The 16,184-nt window shown below is 33.0% G+C and overlaps 1 protein-coding gene across 5 annotated transcripts in view; it reads right to left on the reverse strand.

Moving 5' to 3' along the window:
• Positions 1-16,184, reverse strand: part of AP3B1 (adaptor related protein complex 3 subunit beta 1) — a 227,706-nt gene that overhangs the window by 171,106 nt on the left and 40,416 nt on the right. For all 5 annotated transcript variants that reach the window (XR_012921698.1, XM_012766761.2, XM_076008138.1 and 2 more), the window contains exons 4-6: positions 9,606-9,701; positions 8,831-8,991; positions 7,046-7,112 (exon numbers count right to left, since the gene is read on the reverse strand). Coding sequence is in view for 4 of the 5 variants with exons in the window: in XM_012766761.2 (XP_012622215.2) it covers positions 7,046-7,112; positions 8,831-8,991; positions 9,606-9,701 (324 nt within the window). In the remaining variant the exon portion in view is untranslated. The remainder of the gene's footprint in view (positions 1-7,045; positions 7,113-8,830; positions 8,992-9,605; positions 9,702-16,184) is intronic.

A 16,184-nucleotide genomic window follows, 5' to 3' on the forward strand; every position in this document is an offset into this window, starting at 1 on the left:
ATAGTTTAGCTATAAACTACCGAACTATTCATTAAACATAATTCGGTAACAAAAATTAAGGAAACTTTATGACATCAAAAAAATATGAAAATCTGTTTTTTCAATAGGCACTGACGTAATTTGTTTTCCTAAGAAACTCTGTTTTCTATTAGAAAGTTAAATGCTATCAAAATGATTTCTTTAACCTGAAAGGAAAAGGAAATAAATATCACCCTGCTTTTGAGATATTCTAAACAAAAGAATGTCCACTTCTAAGCTTTAATTGCTCAACAAATATGAATTTCTACATTTTACATTTAAAGAAAAATAAGAGAAAATGTTATAAATTTTTAAAATGAATTCATAAGTGAACATTAGGGAAGGTTTCTAGTGAAGTAGAAAAGTAGTTAGGATATGTTGAGAAGGTGAATGAAAATGGTACAATATTTAAGAATATACAATAAAAAATATATGAAGTTATAATAGTTAATTGGGGATGATAGAATATAGATTAAATGTTTCCTTTTAATTTCACTGACTACAGTTCTAAGGTTTCTGTATGTTTTAAAATGCACATATACCTTCAGACAATAATTACCTAAAATAAATAACACTAAAAATCTTCTTACAGTTATGTTACCATAGCCGTGTTCCTAAACCCAAAGTGATTTCTTTTTAGGAAAGAACTATTCATATGACAAATATTGGTTTTTCTCTAATGAAAGGCAAAAACCATTCTATTGTATTTTAATATGCTTATATCTTTCCTTAAAATGAAAACTACAGAGCTAATTTCTTTGAGATCTCAATTGAAAGAAAATCTTCCTCTAGCCTAAAAGAAGCAACAGAAGATATGTCTCAAAATCAATAAGGTTAAATGAAGAAAGTTTAATAGAGTAACATCTTTCAAATTTATATTTACCAGCAGTGATATTAACGTCATCATCTTGATAATGATACCAAGAAACACCTGCTGACAGCAAATAAATTCCTTTTTAAAATGTGAAAATAAATTATACCTGGTTCGTTTAATTGGGAGATTGTTAAATAAAAATGATTTGTGATTATTGATTTTAAGTGTCAAGAGAGAGGAAATGTACCTGTTTTCCTTCAATAAAATATTAGATGTGACCAAAAAAGGTTAATAATTAAGATAAGATCCACAAATATCTGTGTGGATATCAGAATACATTTAACCTTTCCATAATGGATTATAATCATACAAAGGAAAACATTCTCAAAACATAATCAATTTAAATACTGGGTAGACAAATTAATGGTGCCCAGGTAAATCTGAATCTCCCAACCGAAATCCCTCAAAACCAAAGGACCAAAACCTATGCCCTAACCTAAACTCAAAACTTTAAAGCACACATAAGTAGAAAAATAAGCCCTAAATCCCAGAGAGCTGTTTTCATGCTTGTATTACAAAACTTTACAAAGACCTATGACAATAGGGAAAAAAATTACCCAGAACAAAGCAGACAGGGGTTAGTGGTAAATGTAAGAGGAAACTAAAATCAATATTAGAAAAACAAACAAACAAACAAACAAAAAAACACCCTAAGTGTGAAAATACTGAAAAAGATTCCTGGTAGATCAGAGCAGATGACAAGGAAAAGACTTAATGGAGAAGACAACTCAATAAGGCCATCTTGGAAAGGGAAACAGTTTCAAGGAAAAAATGAGTTAAAAAAAAGTAGAGGGAGAGGAGCCCCTCAGAAACTGAGGTAACTGAAAAAAACATAAGAGAGGAAATTTTAGGCTCCTACAAGATATATCTCAAAATAATCTTAAGACATATACTCATCCCTATGCATGCCCTTCCCCCAAAACTGTTTCCTTTTTTCAAGGAAAAAATTAGTTTAAAAAAAGTAGAGGGAGAAGAGCCCCTCAGAAACTGAGGTAACAGACAAAAAAAATAAAATAATAAGAGAGGAAATTCTAGGCTCCTACGAGCCTAAAATATATTTCAAAATATATCATAAAATAATCTTAAGACATATACCCATCCCTATGCATGCCCTTCCTCCAAAAAAGCCATCTAATAAAAAAACATACTTTGCTATTCCAACAGAGGGAGTGCTCTTAATACTTGCCAGCCACCTCAAAATCAAACCACAAATCCTGTCCATGCAAAGATGCAAATAATCCACAAGCATTAAAAACAGAAAATGGAAATCATAAAATTCAACTGGTGAAAATTACCCACAAAAAAAAAAATCAATGGTGAAGCAAAAGGAAACACAACACTCCAAAATGAATCAAATACCCTCAAAAGAAGTATCTAAAGATAGAAAAATAACATGAATTAGAAATTCAAAAACAGTGAATAAATTGAACAAAAGGAATCAGGAAGAAATGAAACAGGAGTTGATTGAAAGTAGGAAAGAAGGCTGGGCGTGGTGGCTCATGCCTGTAATCCTAGCACTCTGGTAGGCTGAGGCCGGAGGACTGCTCAAGGTCAGGAGTTTGAAACCAGCCTGAGCAAGAATAAGACCCCCGTCTCTTCTAAAACTAGAAAGAAATTAATTGGCCAACTAAAAATATATAGAAAAATTAGCCGGGTATGGCAGCACATGCCTGTAGTCCCAGCTACTTGGGAGAGGGAAGATCGCTGAGCCCAGGAGTTTGAGGTTGCTGTGAGCTAGGCCGATGCCATGGCATTGTAGCCCAGGCAACAGAGGGAGGGAGGGAGGGAGGGAGGGAGGGAGGGAGGGAGGGAGGGAGGGAGGGAGGGAGGGAGGGAGGGAGGAAGGAAGGAAGGAAGGAAGGAAGGAAGGAAGGAAGGAAGGAAGGAAGGAAGGAAGGAAGGAAGGAAGGAAGGAAGGAAGGAAGGAAGAAAGGAAGAAAGGAAGAAAGGAAGAAAGGAAGAAAGGAAGAAAGGAAGAAAGGAAGAAAGGAAGAAAGGAAGAAAGGAAGAAAGGAAGAAAGGAAGAAAGGAAGAAAGGAAGAAAGGAAGAAAGGAAGAAAGGAAGAAAGGAAGAAAGAAAGAAAGAAAGAAAGAAAGAAAGAAAGAAAGAAAGAAAGAAAGAAAGAAAGAAAGAAAGAAGGAAAGAAGGAAAGAAGGAAAGTAGGAAAGTAGGAAAGTAGGAAAGAAATTAAGGGGGAAAAATAATCAAACGTGAAGATTAAATTGCAAGGTTCCACTGGAAGAAAATCACTGAATGAAAATTTAATAGGGGGCATTAAAGAAAGGTAGAAAACGAACAGAATGAAAACGTGAACAAGAAAGAAGGGTTAGAGCAGCAGTCCCCAACCTTTTTGGCACCAGGGACCAGTTTCATGGAAGACCATTTTTCCATGGTGGGGGTAGGGAGACTGGTTCTGTGGAAGATAATTTTTCCACAGATGGGGGGATGGGGGTGCTGGCAAGGAGGAGCTCAGGCAGCGATGTGAGAGATGGGGAGGGGAGCAGCTGTAAATACAGATGAAGCTCATGCTGGTTCACCACCTGCTGTGCGACCCCAGATTCCTAAGCTTCATAGGAGACACTTTTTCCAAGACAGGGATGGGGATAGGGACAGGGGAAGCTCTACAGCCCAGTCCCTAACAGGCAATGGACCATACGGGTCCCACAGGTTTAAAGAGACAATGGTTGAAATACTAGGCAAAGAAGATCCAATGTGAATAAAACTGGAATCCTTGAAGAAGAAGAAAAATAACAAATATAATTAATATTTAAAATAATAATTAAAAAAATAAAACCTACCTTGCCAGCAGAAATAAGTTCTGAATTCACATTTTGAAAGGACTCACTAGGTACAAGGAAAAAAATTTGCCCATATTAACGAACCCTGAAGCACCTTGCAAAACTATTATATTTCAAAGAAAAAGAGAAAATCCTTAGGACCAGTATTTTTCTTATTGTGAACACATATAGGTATTTCCTTTGGATTGAAACAAGGCAAGCATGTCTACCATCTCCACTACTATTGAACATGGTAGTGATGGTGCTCATCAGTGTGATTAGATAAAAGAAATTAGAGACCTTAGGAACTAGAAAAGAAGAAAAATATCTCTAATTGAAGATATGATTCATTTTCTAGGAAAAAGACAAGGAGAACGAGTGAGAAAACTAACTTGAACAACACAAGAATTCAGTAAAGAAGGATATAAAATTAGCATTCAAAAAATCAACAACTTTCTTATATATCAACATAACAAATTCAAGGATATAATGATAAAGCAATTTTGATTTACCATAGCATCAAAGAAATAAGACTAAAGATTAAAACAAACAACTCTAAACCAGTATTTAACTCTAGGTATTAGTCCCCATCCTACTACTCCTCACAGAGGTATGTGCTAGCAGTTCTGAAACAACACTTTCTCTGCACTCTGGGACTGAGCAAAAAGTATGTATGTCGTGGATGATAGGAGCCACATTTCTTAATGTTGGAGAGGAAGTTATAAATATAACAAGGGAGGAAGGCAGAAGACAATCTGTGCTGTTGTACTAGAATTAGAGATATCAGTAAAAACTTCTGGATTTTACTATAGATATGAAAAGAAACGTGTGTTTTTAATTTTTAAAACATAGAAGAATTAGTGCTTCATAAAGGGTAGGCCTTCAAAGCCCCCAAAAGATCTATCTATGAACGCTGAGCATAGTACCATCTGAGGGAAAAAAGATTAAAAATAATACCAAATACCTAATTATTATTACCAAGAATTTTAAAAATTAATTCAAAAGTCACTCAACAAATATTAAATATCTACTATGAACAAGTATTCAATATTTTTTCTTTCTACTATATTTTGAAAATAAATGGTCAGAAATCAAGAACAGATATTCCAAATTTACATTGTGTCCTTTATATTCCTTTTGAGTCATTTCTTTCTTATTTGGAATATTTACTAACACCCTATATTATGGTGTTAGGCATTACACTAAGAATTTTATATACAATAGCTCTTTCAACCCAAAGAGTAACTTTATAAATTAGAAATTATAAGCCCTATGCATTTGGTAACCTGAACTCATGAAGGTTTAATACATAGCTACTAAGTGACAGAAGCTCAGACATGAATCCATTTCTATCTAATCCCAAAGACTACAGTTTTCACCTGTAACATGCTGTATCCTGCCTGGGAATGCATGCACACATTATATAGAGAGATCTCATTACCAGGCAATGCAACAAATTTCTTTTGGTCTATAATGGATCAGAAGTTATGGTAAACTAGATTAAAATAAGGGATCTGTTTCTTGTACTAATAGATCTTACTATTCTCCATGGTACTTAGGAAATACCTTGCACAAAAAAAAATAAATATTTTTTTAATTATTAAAATATAGTTAACCACAATATCAATAATCTTGACTTCATATCTAGGTAAAAGAAGATAGCATGCCTGTCATACAGAAGATAAAAAGGAATCAAATTTGTTTTCTCTGTCTTCATTTATAGTTAATCTATATTTGATTATTCCTATATTATACAAACTATGCACAGAAGAAATGAAATGAATATTTCTACTACATTATAGACTAAAAGAAATTTGCTGAATAGCCTAGGATTGAAACTCCAAGTATAATCTCCATGTATAATACAATATTTTTAAAAATATATAGTGAAAAAAATCACTAAAATAATTAAAATGTTCACTAGAACATATTCACTTAATTAATGCAAAATAAGCAATAAAGGAAAAATGAGGGAAAAAAGGCAAGACATATAAAAACAAGTAAAATGGCAGTTTAAAATCCAACTATATTAATATTAATAGTACCATTAAGTGTGAACAGATTAAACAATCCAATCAAAAGGCACATATTGCTAGACTGGATAAAAAGAGAAGAGCCAACTATATAAACTGTCCACAAGAGACATACATTAGATTCAAAAATACAAACAGGTTGAAAGTAAAAGGATGGAAAAAGATATATAATGCAAGCAGCAAACATAAGAAAGATGGAATAGTTGTACTTATATCAGGCAAAGTAGACTTTAAAACAAAAAAATGTTACTAGAGATAAAGAGGAACATTTTATAATGATAAAAGGAAGATAAAACAATTATAAACATAATACGCACCAAACATCTGAGCTCCTAAATATACAACACAAACACTGACAGGATTGAAGTGACTTCAATGCACTATTTTCAATAATGGATAGAACCAGTAGGCATAAGATCAACAAAGAAATAGAAGATTTGAACACTATAAAATAATTAGACCTAACAGACATCTACAGAATACTCTACTCAACAACAGCAGAACACGGATTCTCAATTGTACATTGACCATTCTCTAGGACAGATCATATGCTAAGCCAGAAAACAATAGTTACATGGTGCTAGTGGCTACTATACTAAAAAGCTGCTATGTACATAGTATATACTCCCTAATGATAGCATACTAAAACAAGCTGGAATCCTTTTCCTCAGTAGTTTTGAACCACATAAGATACCAATACACCAGCAACTCACAGATCCCACAAGTTGCCCCTATTCCTACATCTTTCTATCATGCCACTTCATACAAAAAATGATAGTAGTGAAGGGGGAAGGAAGGGACATATACATTCCCAAAGGATGACTAATTTTAGCCAATAAAATAATTCTAAATGGCCAATAAAATAGCCTTGTATGTATGAAAATGTCCTAATTATTTTTTAAAAGCACACTTAAAATACTAAAACACACCTCTTTTTCAATAGCTCTTTAATACTTCTTAATTATTCAGTTTAAGACAATCATGTGTTCCCAGGTGATTGGGCTTTTTAAAATCCTAATAAATCATTGCTTGAAATAAAAACTTTGACTCTAAAAGCAGCCAACAATTTAGCTATAGGTTAAAGAAAAGAATTTTCTTTTTTACAACTTGTCCTTCTTCAGACTATGATGAAGAAACCTGTAACAAACTAAAATTCCAAATGTAATATTTCTCATTATGTGGAAATTTTTGTTGCCTAAAGATTTTAAAAATAAACATGAGCTCCATTAATATTTATATAATTTTGAAATGATAAAAATAATTATATCAAATATACAGGGTAAATGATACTATGTAAATAAAACACAATTTTACTTTAATGACATAAAAAGATAATACTTACTGTGCTTTTATCTTTCAGAAGTTTTTCAATTACTTCAATTAACATTTCCTTCTGTTCTGGATCAAGACTAAAATATAAAAAGAACTTACATTAATTTTTTCCTTTTAATTCTAGCTTTAAGTGATGCTCACTTTTTCAAGGATGCCAAGAAATTTTTAAAGAGAGGTAGGAGAGCAAGAATTAGTTCAAAATAGAAACAATCAGAAAACAAACTTAAAGGAAAATGGGATGGTTTTCCCCGTAAATGTGCCCTTATCTTTCCTTCTGAAGATGCTAACAGCTAAACCAGATACCAATGCCATTAAGAAAGTATTTAAAGAACAAATTGACTTCTAAAAAAAGTTGGAACACCATAAGAAAGTAACTGCTAGTAGACAAACCACAAATTCTTTTTTCAACTGGGGGAAAAAAGTAACAACATAGCAGTCATTTTTTTATTACAGATATACATTACTGCACTGAGATAGATATACATTATGAAACCTGCCATTTAAAACCAAGAAAAATAAGAGGTAGTAATGAGAAACATTTGATATAGAGGGCTAACAGGCAGTACTGAGCTACTATAAGTTCAAGGCAGGGAGAGGTAGGAGTTGAGGCTGAAGAGGTAAACTGGAGACTAATAACAGAAGGACCATCATGGCGAGCTTGGATCTTACTCAAGTGTATAATGTGAAAAGATAATGATGAGAAACATGATAAAACTTTGCCTGACAGTTAACCTAAGAATATGAGGTTTTACTTTTTACAGACATTATCTAAGTTTATTATTAATCATTATAATTATCTGAACAGTCAAACCTTTTAATTGTGTCTAATTCCAGCTCAAGTCCCCCTCATCAAAGTAGTCTTTCATTCCAAATCCCATCTCATTACTTCTTTACTGTATGGTAACACTTATAACATGATCTCTGGCCCCTATCCTATCAAAGACATTGCTAGTATGCCTTTGCACATACACATATATTATGTGCTAAAATCTTATTCAATTAAACTTTGCCTTTAATTATTTGGATGATGTTTGATTTTCTTCATCAAATTATGTGATACGCTATTCATAAGTAAGTACCACATCCTCTAGCATTTTCACACATCTAATGCACATAGCACAATACTGTGAATACAACACCAGAAAAAAACAGAAAAGGACCTCAAAAACGCTTGTGGAATAAATGACAGCAGAAAATAATACCAACTTACTGCAGATAATTCTATTTGGACAATATGTTTCCCAAAGAGTTCAGGGTACTGTATGATATTTACTAAAATATCATACAAATATGGTATGGCACTATGTTCAAAAATTACTATTTTTTAAATTATTTAATAAAATAGTTCTGGAAAAGAATCAGACAAGGAAGGGGGAAGCAGGAACAAATATGAAAGAAAGGAAAATAAATGTGTGTTGAGAAGATAATACACTTAAGATTCTAACCTACAGTAAACAGGAAAAAAAAATTTTAATTTTCTAAAAATATGTGCATATGTGTACAGGAGATAGACTATATAATTGAGAATTCAAATTCTGACTATTTTTAAGTTGTAAAATCTCAAAATTATCATAGGCCCTAATGGGCTTACAAATAAAAACCTGCATAAGGTCTCTATAACCAAAACAAAATTAAAGATGTATACAGAATGTTTATAGGGGAAAAAAATACAAACATTGGATTCACTTACTATAAGGACAGGCTAGTTTTAAGAGTTAATAAAATAAGCCTCTGTGGTCTATAATATTCCAGGTAACATTGGAGATCTTTGCTATACTATGAACAAAGCACCTACCTGTACAATTTTTGAATTGCGTGTGCTGCATTCTTCCTAACATACGGTGATAAGTCAGCAGAAGCTTCCTTAATAGCGAGCATCATGATAGGTACAATAATGGGTACCCTAATACTTGAAAGAACTCTCAAAGCACTTGCACGAATTAGTTGGTTTGGGTCCTAAAAATAGAGCAAAAATAGTTATCAAAATTTCAAGTTTATAATATTTCAAAGACATCTTTATGACATAGTTTCTAGGTACGTATAGGGTATAATATTATAGAACAATAGCTAAAAAAAAAATTTACTTAATTTAAAATGAACAACCAGTATATGAAAATGGGTAAAAAAAAAAAAAAGTGAGAAAAGTAAATAAATTTATTTCTCTTTAATAGTTATAATTCTGGTTGATCATTTAATACTACACGTGCTGGGATTTTAGCATTTTGTCATAATAAAATGCTACATACAGGTCATAAATTTTATTTTTTAAAATGTCTTATGTCCACTTTTTGTACACTTTCAACTTGTCAGTATAACGATAAACAGTTCTTTGATAAATGATAAGGATTATATTGAACATAAACATATGGAAGCTGCAACATATATGGCAAGATTCCAGTTGGTTATATAACTATTTTCCAAGGGTATTGAATAGGCACTATGGGAGGCCTTTTAACTCTTTCAAGACACTACTGTGCTATTTAGTGGATTATTGCTCCACTTCTTTAAATGACACACTTTCAACTGTGCAGAAACCTTGTAACTATTTGCCTACTCACTCCATTATTTACCTTCAGAGCTCGCTGAAAAGTGCTTATGGACAAGAGTGCCAGATCCTGCTGTTCTTCAGCATATCGAACCAGGTAAACATATACCAACTTCTTGATCTGTTAAAAAAAAAAATCATTGACTCCTAGCCACAGTGAAAATTTAAAACTCAATATTTGCTATACCAAAATCCATGCTCAATTTTTCTCAAGTAAATAAATGAACCTAGTCACAGTTTCGATTATAAAATAAACACAATATTGTGTGGAATAATTAATGGCAACAGAAAAAGCTCACAAAGCATTTTAATAATCCAATCCATAATAGCAATATCCTATCAAGGTGCCCCTTCCTCTTAAAGGGAATACAAAAATCTCTGAGCAAACCCAAAAAAAAAAATTAAAATATTAACTGAATTGTAAAAATATTTTCAAAAAGAGTGACACAAATAATAGAAAAGACGCCAGGCACAATGGTGGGCACCTGTAGTCCCAACTATTCAGGTGAAGACTGAGGCGGGAGGATTGTGTGAGCCCAGGAGTTTGAGGCCAGGTTGGACAACACAGCAATACCTCGTTCCTTTAAAAAAAAAACAAACAAAAAACTAAACTAACACTAACCAAAAAATAAAATAAAATAAAGGCCCTACTCGTGAACTATATGGAAGCTTATGTTACCTCATCTGTCAAAACGTGCTGATTTTTGGTTGATATTCACATTTAAATATATATTGCAAAATATTTTCAGCTCAATATGAATAATGTATGACCATAATACCAATTTAATGTAAAAAAGAATTCAAAAACTAAATGTGTATTCTGTAAACAGTTTTTAAAGTCAATTTAATCAATAAGTTTATAAGAAAATTATGAACAGAAAAATAATTAATTAGAATTTGAGTTGGAATTCATCAATTGCTTCTTTCTAGCACTGCTTAGTCTGTATCTCCCTTCTCAAGTTTCCTCAGATACCACTGCCCGATTCCTCTTCTTATATACCAGTATGGTATATACCTAAAAGTTTATGGAATGTTCAAAGAACATAGGAAATGAGGGAAAATAGATGGAAATAGCTGGAACTGATGCTGGAAAGAAAAAAATAGTGCTATACTGGGTCATAGTTTATGCCATGCTAACCATTCTGGACTACTTTAAAGACAACTGCCATGACCTTACCTTCCTTCCCTCACACCCCAATTTTTTTTGATACAGCATAGTTTTGAGTTCCTTCACCTTTCTGTTTGCTCTTTCGAAACTTACTCCAACTTATATTGCTTTCAGTGTGGCACTTCAAACTACAAATAAGGTATAATTAGAACAAACTAGATAATATCTTCTCCAGATGAGGTACTTCCACTAATACAACTAATTCTTTTCTTTTTTTCTTTTCTTTTTTTGAGACAGAGTCTTTCTGTTGCCCCGGCTAGAGTGCCATGGCATCAGCCTAGCTCATAGCAACCTCAAACTCCTGAGCTCAAGCGATCCTTCTGCCTCAGCCTCCTGAGTAACTGGGACTACAGGCATACACCACCATGCCCGGCTAATTTTTTCTATACATTTTTATTGGCCAATTAATTTGTTTCTATTTTTAGTAGAGACAGAGTCTTGCTCTTGCTCAGGCTGGTTTTGAACTCCTGACCTTGAACGATCCACCCGCCTCAGCCTCCCAAAGTGTACAACTAATTCTTGATTAAAACCATGCACCTTTTCCAAATGTACTGCTGGCTAAATCAAACCATACTTGAGCAATTGTCCTGGTGGGATTTTTTTCTTTAGTTTCTTTTGAATGAAGAGCAAAATCTTACAATTACCCATAAAAAACTTTCAAAACCTTAGATTCAACATCATGGCACCCTGTTAAGACAATTTGAAACCTTAATTTTATAATCCAATCTATTTGCTATTCTTCAGTTTCATAAGCACAAATGAAAACTTAATGAGCATATTCATACTTTCTACATCATCATTATTAACAAAAATGTTAAACACCGCCATCTTAGGTTGATATCAATCCACTCATCTATACTATATGGATAGGGTTATAGGTAAAACTAACAAAAAACTTATTTCCAATTATTCTTCAATGTTGAATGGCTCCATAAAACCTTAAAAGAATCTAAAGACATTAACCCAGTACTCAATGCAGTTTATAATCTGCCCCAAACTTCCTGTCTAGTCAAATAGAAACAGTCCCCAAATATAATTTTTTGTCTCAATCTCCACTCAGGTTATTCCCTTGAGTTATCCTCTTTCCCCAAGTTCCACTTATTAAAATCCTCCACAAGAAAAAAAAATCAAACAATAAAATGTCCATTAATAGATGAATAGTAAATTATAGTATATCCACATAATGATATATAACATAGTCACTATAAAGAATCAAGTAAATCTGTATTTTAAATTGAAAATATGTCCTTATAAAATTTTTTAAAAGTGTGAAACAGTATGTATTGTATGATCTCATTTCTGTACTAGAAAAAATGGGTACACACATACTGCATCTTATCTATTCTAAGATACACCATCAATTCTAAGACATACCATTATTTTATGGACCACAAAGGAAAGAATAACAACAACAACAAACCTGCCCATCATAATCATTATCACTTGTTAAGATAAATCCCAATTGCAGAAACTTTAAAATAAAAAATGTATAAAAAATGGACATAATATGGTAACAATAGCAAATACATATAGCACTAACCATGTGCCAGATACTGTTTTAAATGTTTTATTAACACTTAGATTAACTCATTATATCCTCACAACTCAATAAACAAGTATTATTATTCCTATTTTACAGATGAGAAAACTGAAGCACAGAAAGTGTAAGTAACTTGACCAAAGTATCACATCTATTAAAGGGGGAGCCAGGATTCAAAACAAGTAAGCAAAAAATTAAGAGTCAGCAAAATGTTAAGAGTGACTGTCTCTGGGTGATAGTAGTAAGCAGTGATTTTCACTCATTGCACCTTTCTATATTATTTAGGGTTTTCTTTTCCCCACAAGGAACATAACTAATTTTGTGTTTAAATAAAATGATAAAAATATTTTTTTTTCATTTTAGGGGTGAATCTTATCTTTCCAGATGTCCTTCAACACAAAATAATAGTAGTTTGTCTGGTTCTAACAATATTTTAAACTTTTTCATTATAAAAAATTTTAAATTGGTAATATTTTTAAGTTCCTAGATTGCTAGGAAAAGACTTTTCTATAGCTATGGCAAAAGGTAGCCACCAGAACTGTTTTAATAAAAACTCACCTAAATGAGCAAGTTTTTTCAAGTCAATCAATCTGTGACAGCTCTTGTTTATGAAAGTTGGCCAGTCAGGAACAAACTCACTATGATAAGCCCATCTCATTGAGTGCCAATCAGTCAACAGCAGTATCACTCAAGTGACCACACAGCTATAGATGGTATCAACCCACTCAGGATCCCAAAAGTCCAAGAATATTTGAAGTCCACCCTTCCCAAAAATCCACTATAAAATTAGCAATCTCTGTGCCCAGAGAAACTGTGCCTAAAAAGCATAGCTGTCCTTTGCTATAGTAAGCAATAAATTCATTGTCTTATTAGTTCAGATATTGAATGGAATGTGGATTTCATCCTTCAACATAACCTATTAAAAAAGTTCCATAACTAGTTCACTGAAGGTCCATATATCCTTCACCCATACTGTTCAATTGCTAACATTACCATTACAAAATTCAGGAAATTTAACATCAATATAATCCTATTATCTAATAAATAATCCATATTTAGAATTTCCCAATAATATCCTATATTTATAGTATTTTTTCTTGATCCAGTATCATGCATTATATTTAAGTTTTCATGTCTCATTGGTCTTCTTTCATCTGTAGAATTCCTAAGCCTTTCTTTTCTAAGATATTTTTATTATTCTGGCCAATATTAAAATTAATCAGGAAATACAAAATATGGAAGAAAAACTCTACCTGAACTTTTATTCAGAGCTAAAATTTACTGAGCACTTCAAATGTGTGAAGTCTTGCACCTACCATTATATTACTCATTTAATTCTTACATCTACCCTAGATACCATTATCATCTCCATTTCAAAGATGAGAAAAGTAAGATACAAGGTTTATACAACTTACCCAAGGTCATAGAACTAGCAAGTGGCAGAATCAGGATAAAACCCAGGGAACAGAAGCATATTCCTAACTATTACATGTTGTGGACTGTCACAGTAGATTTTTCTTGGTGTTCCAAAAAAAAGACTACCATTCCCACAAGAGCATCTGAAAACCTAGTATAAATTAAACCATCCAAGAATAAAATTTCCTTAAAATATTGGCTCTTGGCCGGGAGTGGTGGCTCACGCCTGTAATCCTAGCACTCTGAGAGGCCAAGGTGGGAGGACCGCTCGAGGTCAGAAGTTCGAAAGCAGCCTGAGCAAGATCAAGACCCCGTCTCTACTAAAAACAGAAAGAAATTAGTCAGACAACTAAAAATATATGTAGAAAAAGTAAGCCGGGCATGGTTGCACATGCCTGTAGTCCCAGCTACCAGGGAGGCTAACGCAGGAGATCACCCGAGCCCAGGAGTTTGAGGTTGCTATGAGCTAGGCTAATGGCCATGGCTCTCTAGCCTGGGCAACAGAGTAAGACTCTGTCTCAAAAAAAAATAAAAATGGACTCTTATCTTTTAAGGCAGGAAATATTTTATATCTTATTCCATAATATGCCAGTTTATTAAAGAAAAATGCTTTAAATCACTTAACCCTTACTTAATAAATCTTACAACCCAAGTCAATGGACAAGACCCAATGTATAGCTTTGTAATTCCCTGGAAACTATCTCATAATCCCAGGTGCATATCCTCTAATTTGGGAAGCAATCATTGAGGTATTACTATTAAAAAATCCAACAAGAAATTTACTTCTGTAAAAAGAATAGCAAAGTCAGGGTGACTTCATTTCATAGATCCCCATCTCTACTATCAATGTACTTTCCATCTATATTCACAATTAGACTATTTTTACTTTCTTGTGTTCAAATTAGTACTTCTCAAACTTTAGAATTTGTATAATCCAAAATAAATATATTTGTGAAACACTATTCCTTTACATGATCACTTAGAACCAAGTGATCTTACACATGAATATAAAAAGTGGGTTGCAAATTAGGTGATACTAGTTTATAAGATGGAAGCCAAACAATTCAAATTATACCTAATGTTTTAGATTATATTTAAGTGGAAATGTAAGTTTTAAAAACTCTTAGATCACAGTTTTATAAGCACTCTCTAAGTGTTTGAGGACAGATGACTTTCTTCCTAACTAGTTTTAAAGTTCCTAAGAACACAACAATGCTAGAAAGCAATTAACACTTATTGGTTGACTGATCATAGCATTTTCAATACATCAAATCAATACATAAGATGTATTTAAGGAAGAAATTTCTCAAATCTGCCTTGGAATGAAGGTGAGGCTATTTATCGTACAGGAATCATTCTTTATTCATCTGTATTCGAGAGGACCTATCACACTGCCTGGCATATAGTAAGAGCGTGGTAATTACCAGCTGAATCACATTCTAGCCAAATGATAGACTGAAAAAAATTAAGATGTTTCTCATTAGATTGCTACATCTAGGATGAAACTTCCCAGCAATGGTTATAATCACTGAACAGCAATGTCTAGAAGGACACAACATACTATGAGGAAAACAATAGATATGAGGAAGACTTCAAAGTCTTTGACTATGTTGTTTGGTTTTTTAAAATAATAATTTGACATATTCTTTCTTCTTACTAATTATATTTAGATCTTACTATACTCTAAAACTTCTCTGGGAAGTTTTGAAAAAAGAATGGGTTACAGTCTTCCCCACCCCATCCCTTGCAATCTATTTCTCGGCAACACCTTTATTTACCAAGTAACTGTACAACCAGCTTTTAAAACTGAATTATGAACTCCAGAATATATCTAGGAGTTTGTTTTGGCAACACTGAAATATTCAGAACCACAGCTGAGCTAGCAGACACTGCTGTAATTACTCACTATTGGAGAAAGATTTCTGTGACTGTTATGGCAAAAAGCATAACAATATTAAATCACAGAAGGTTGCAAAACACTAAATTTGTTCTAGTTCTGTCATAAGAATCAATCAATATTGACCACAAGAGGCCTATGCACTGACTGACTGCAGGTGTGCAAAGATAGCCTACTTTCCCTGAAACCATTCTGTGACCAGAAATGGGAGTACTTAAAGCTTCGTGACTACACCATTCTCTGATCAGTTACTTTCATTCAATGTTACAACACTGCTTGCTGTAAAGCTAATCATAGCATAGCCCCAGTAGGCTGGAAGAACACAGGCAGATCTGTTTAATTAGCTTATCAATACCAGTACATCAAACTTCATGAGTTATTGACTAAACCTTTGATTATTTTTGTACTATAACTACTGATTATTTACTAAGTCACTTTTGGTATCATTTGACATTTAATGGCAGATGACGTACAGCTCACCTGTGTGTCTAAGGCAGCATGTACTCAGAAAATTGAAATTTTGCACTTGATTGCAATGAAACATCCGTCAATTCTCTGAACATAAATTTTAAGAGGCCTGTGT

Source organism: Microcebus murinus, chromosome 11, assembly GCF_040939455.1.
Source record: "Microcebus murinus isolate Inina chromosome 11, M.murinus_Inina_mat1.0, whole genome shotgun sequence".
NCBI lineage: Eukaryota > Metazoa > Chordata > Mammalia > Primates > Cheirogaleidae > Microcebus > Microcebus murinus.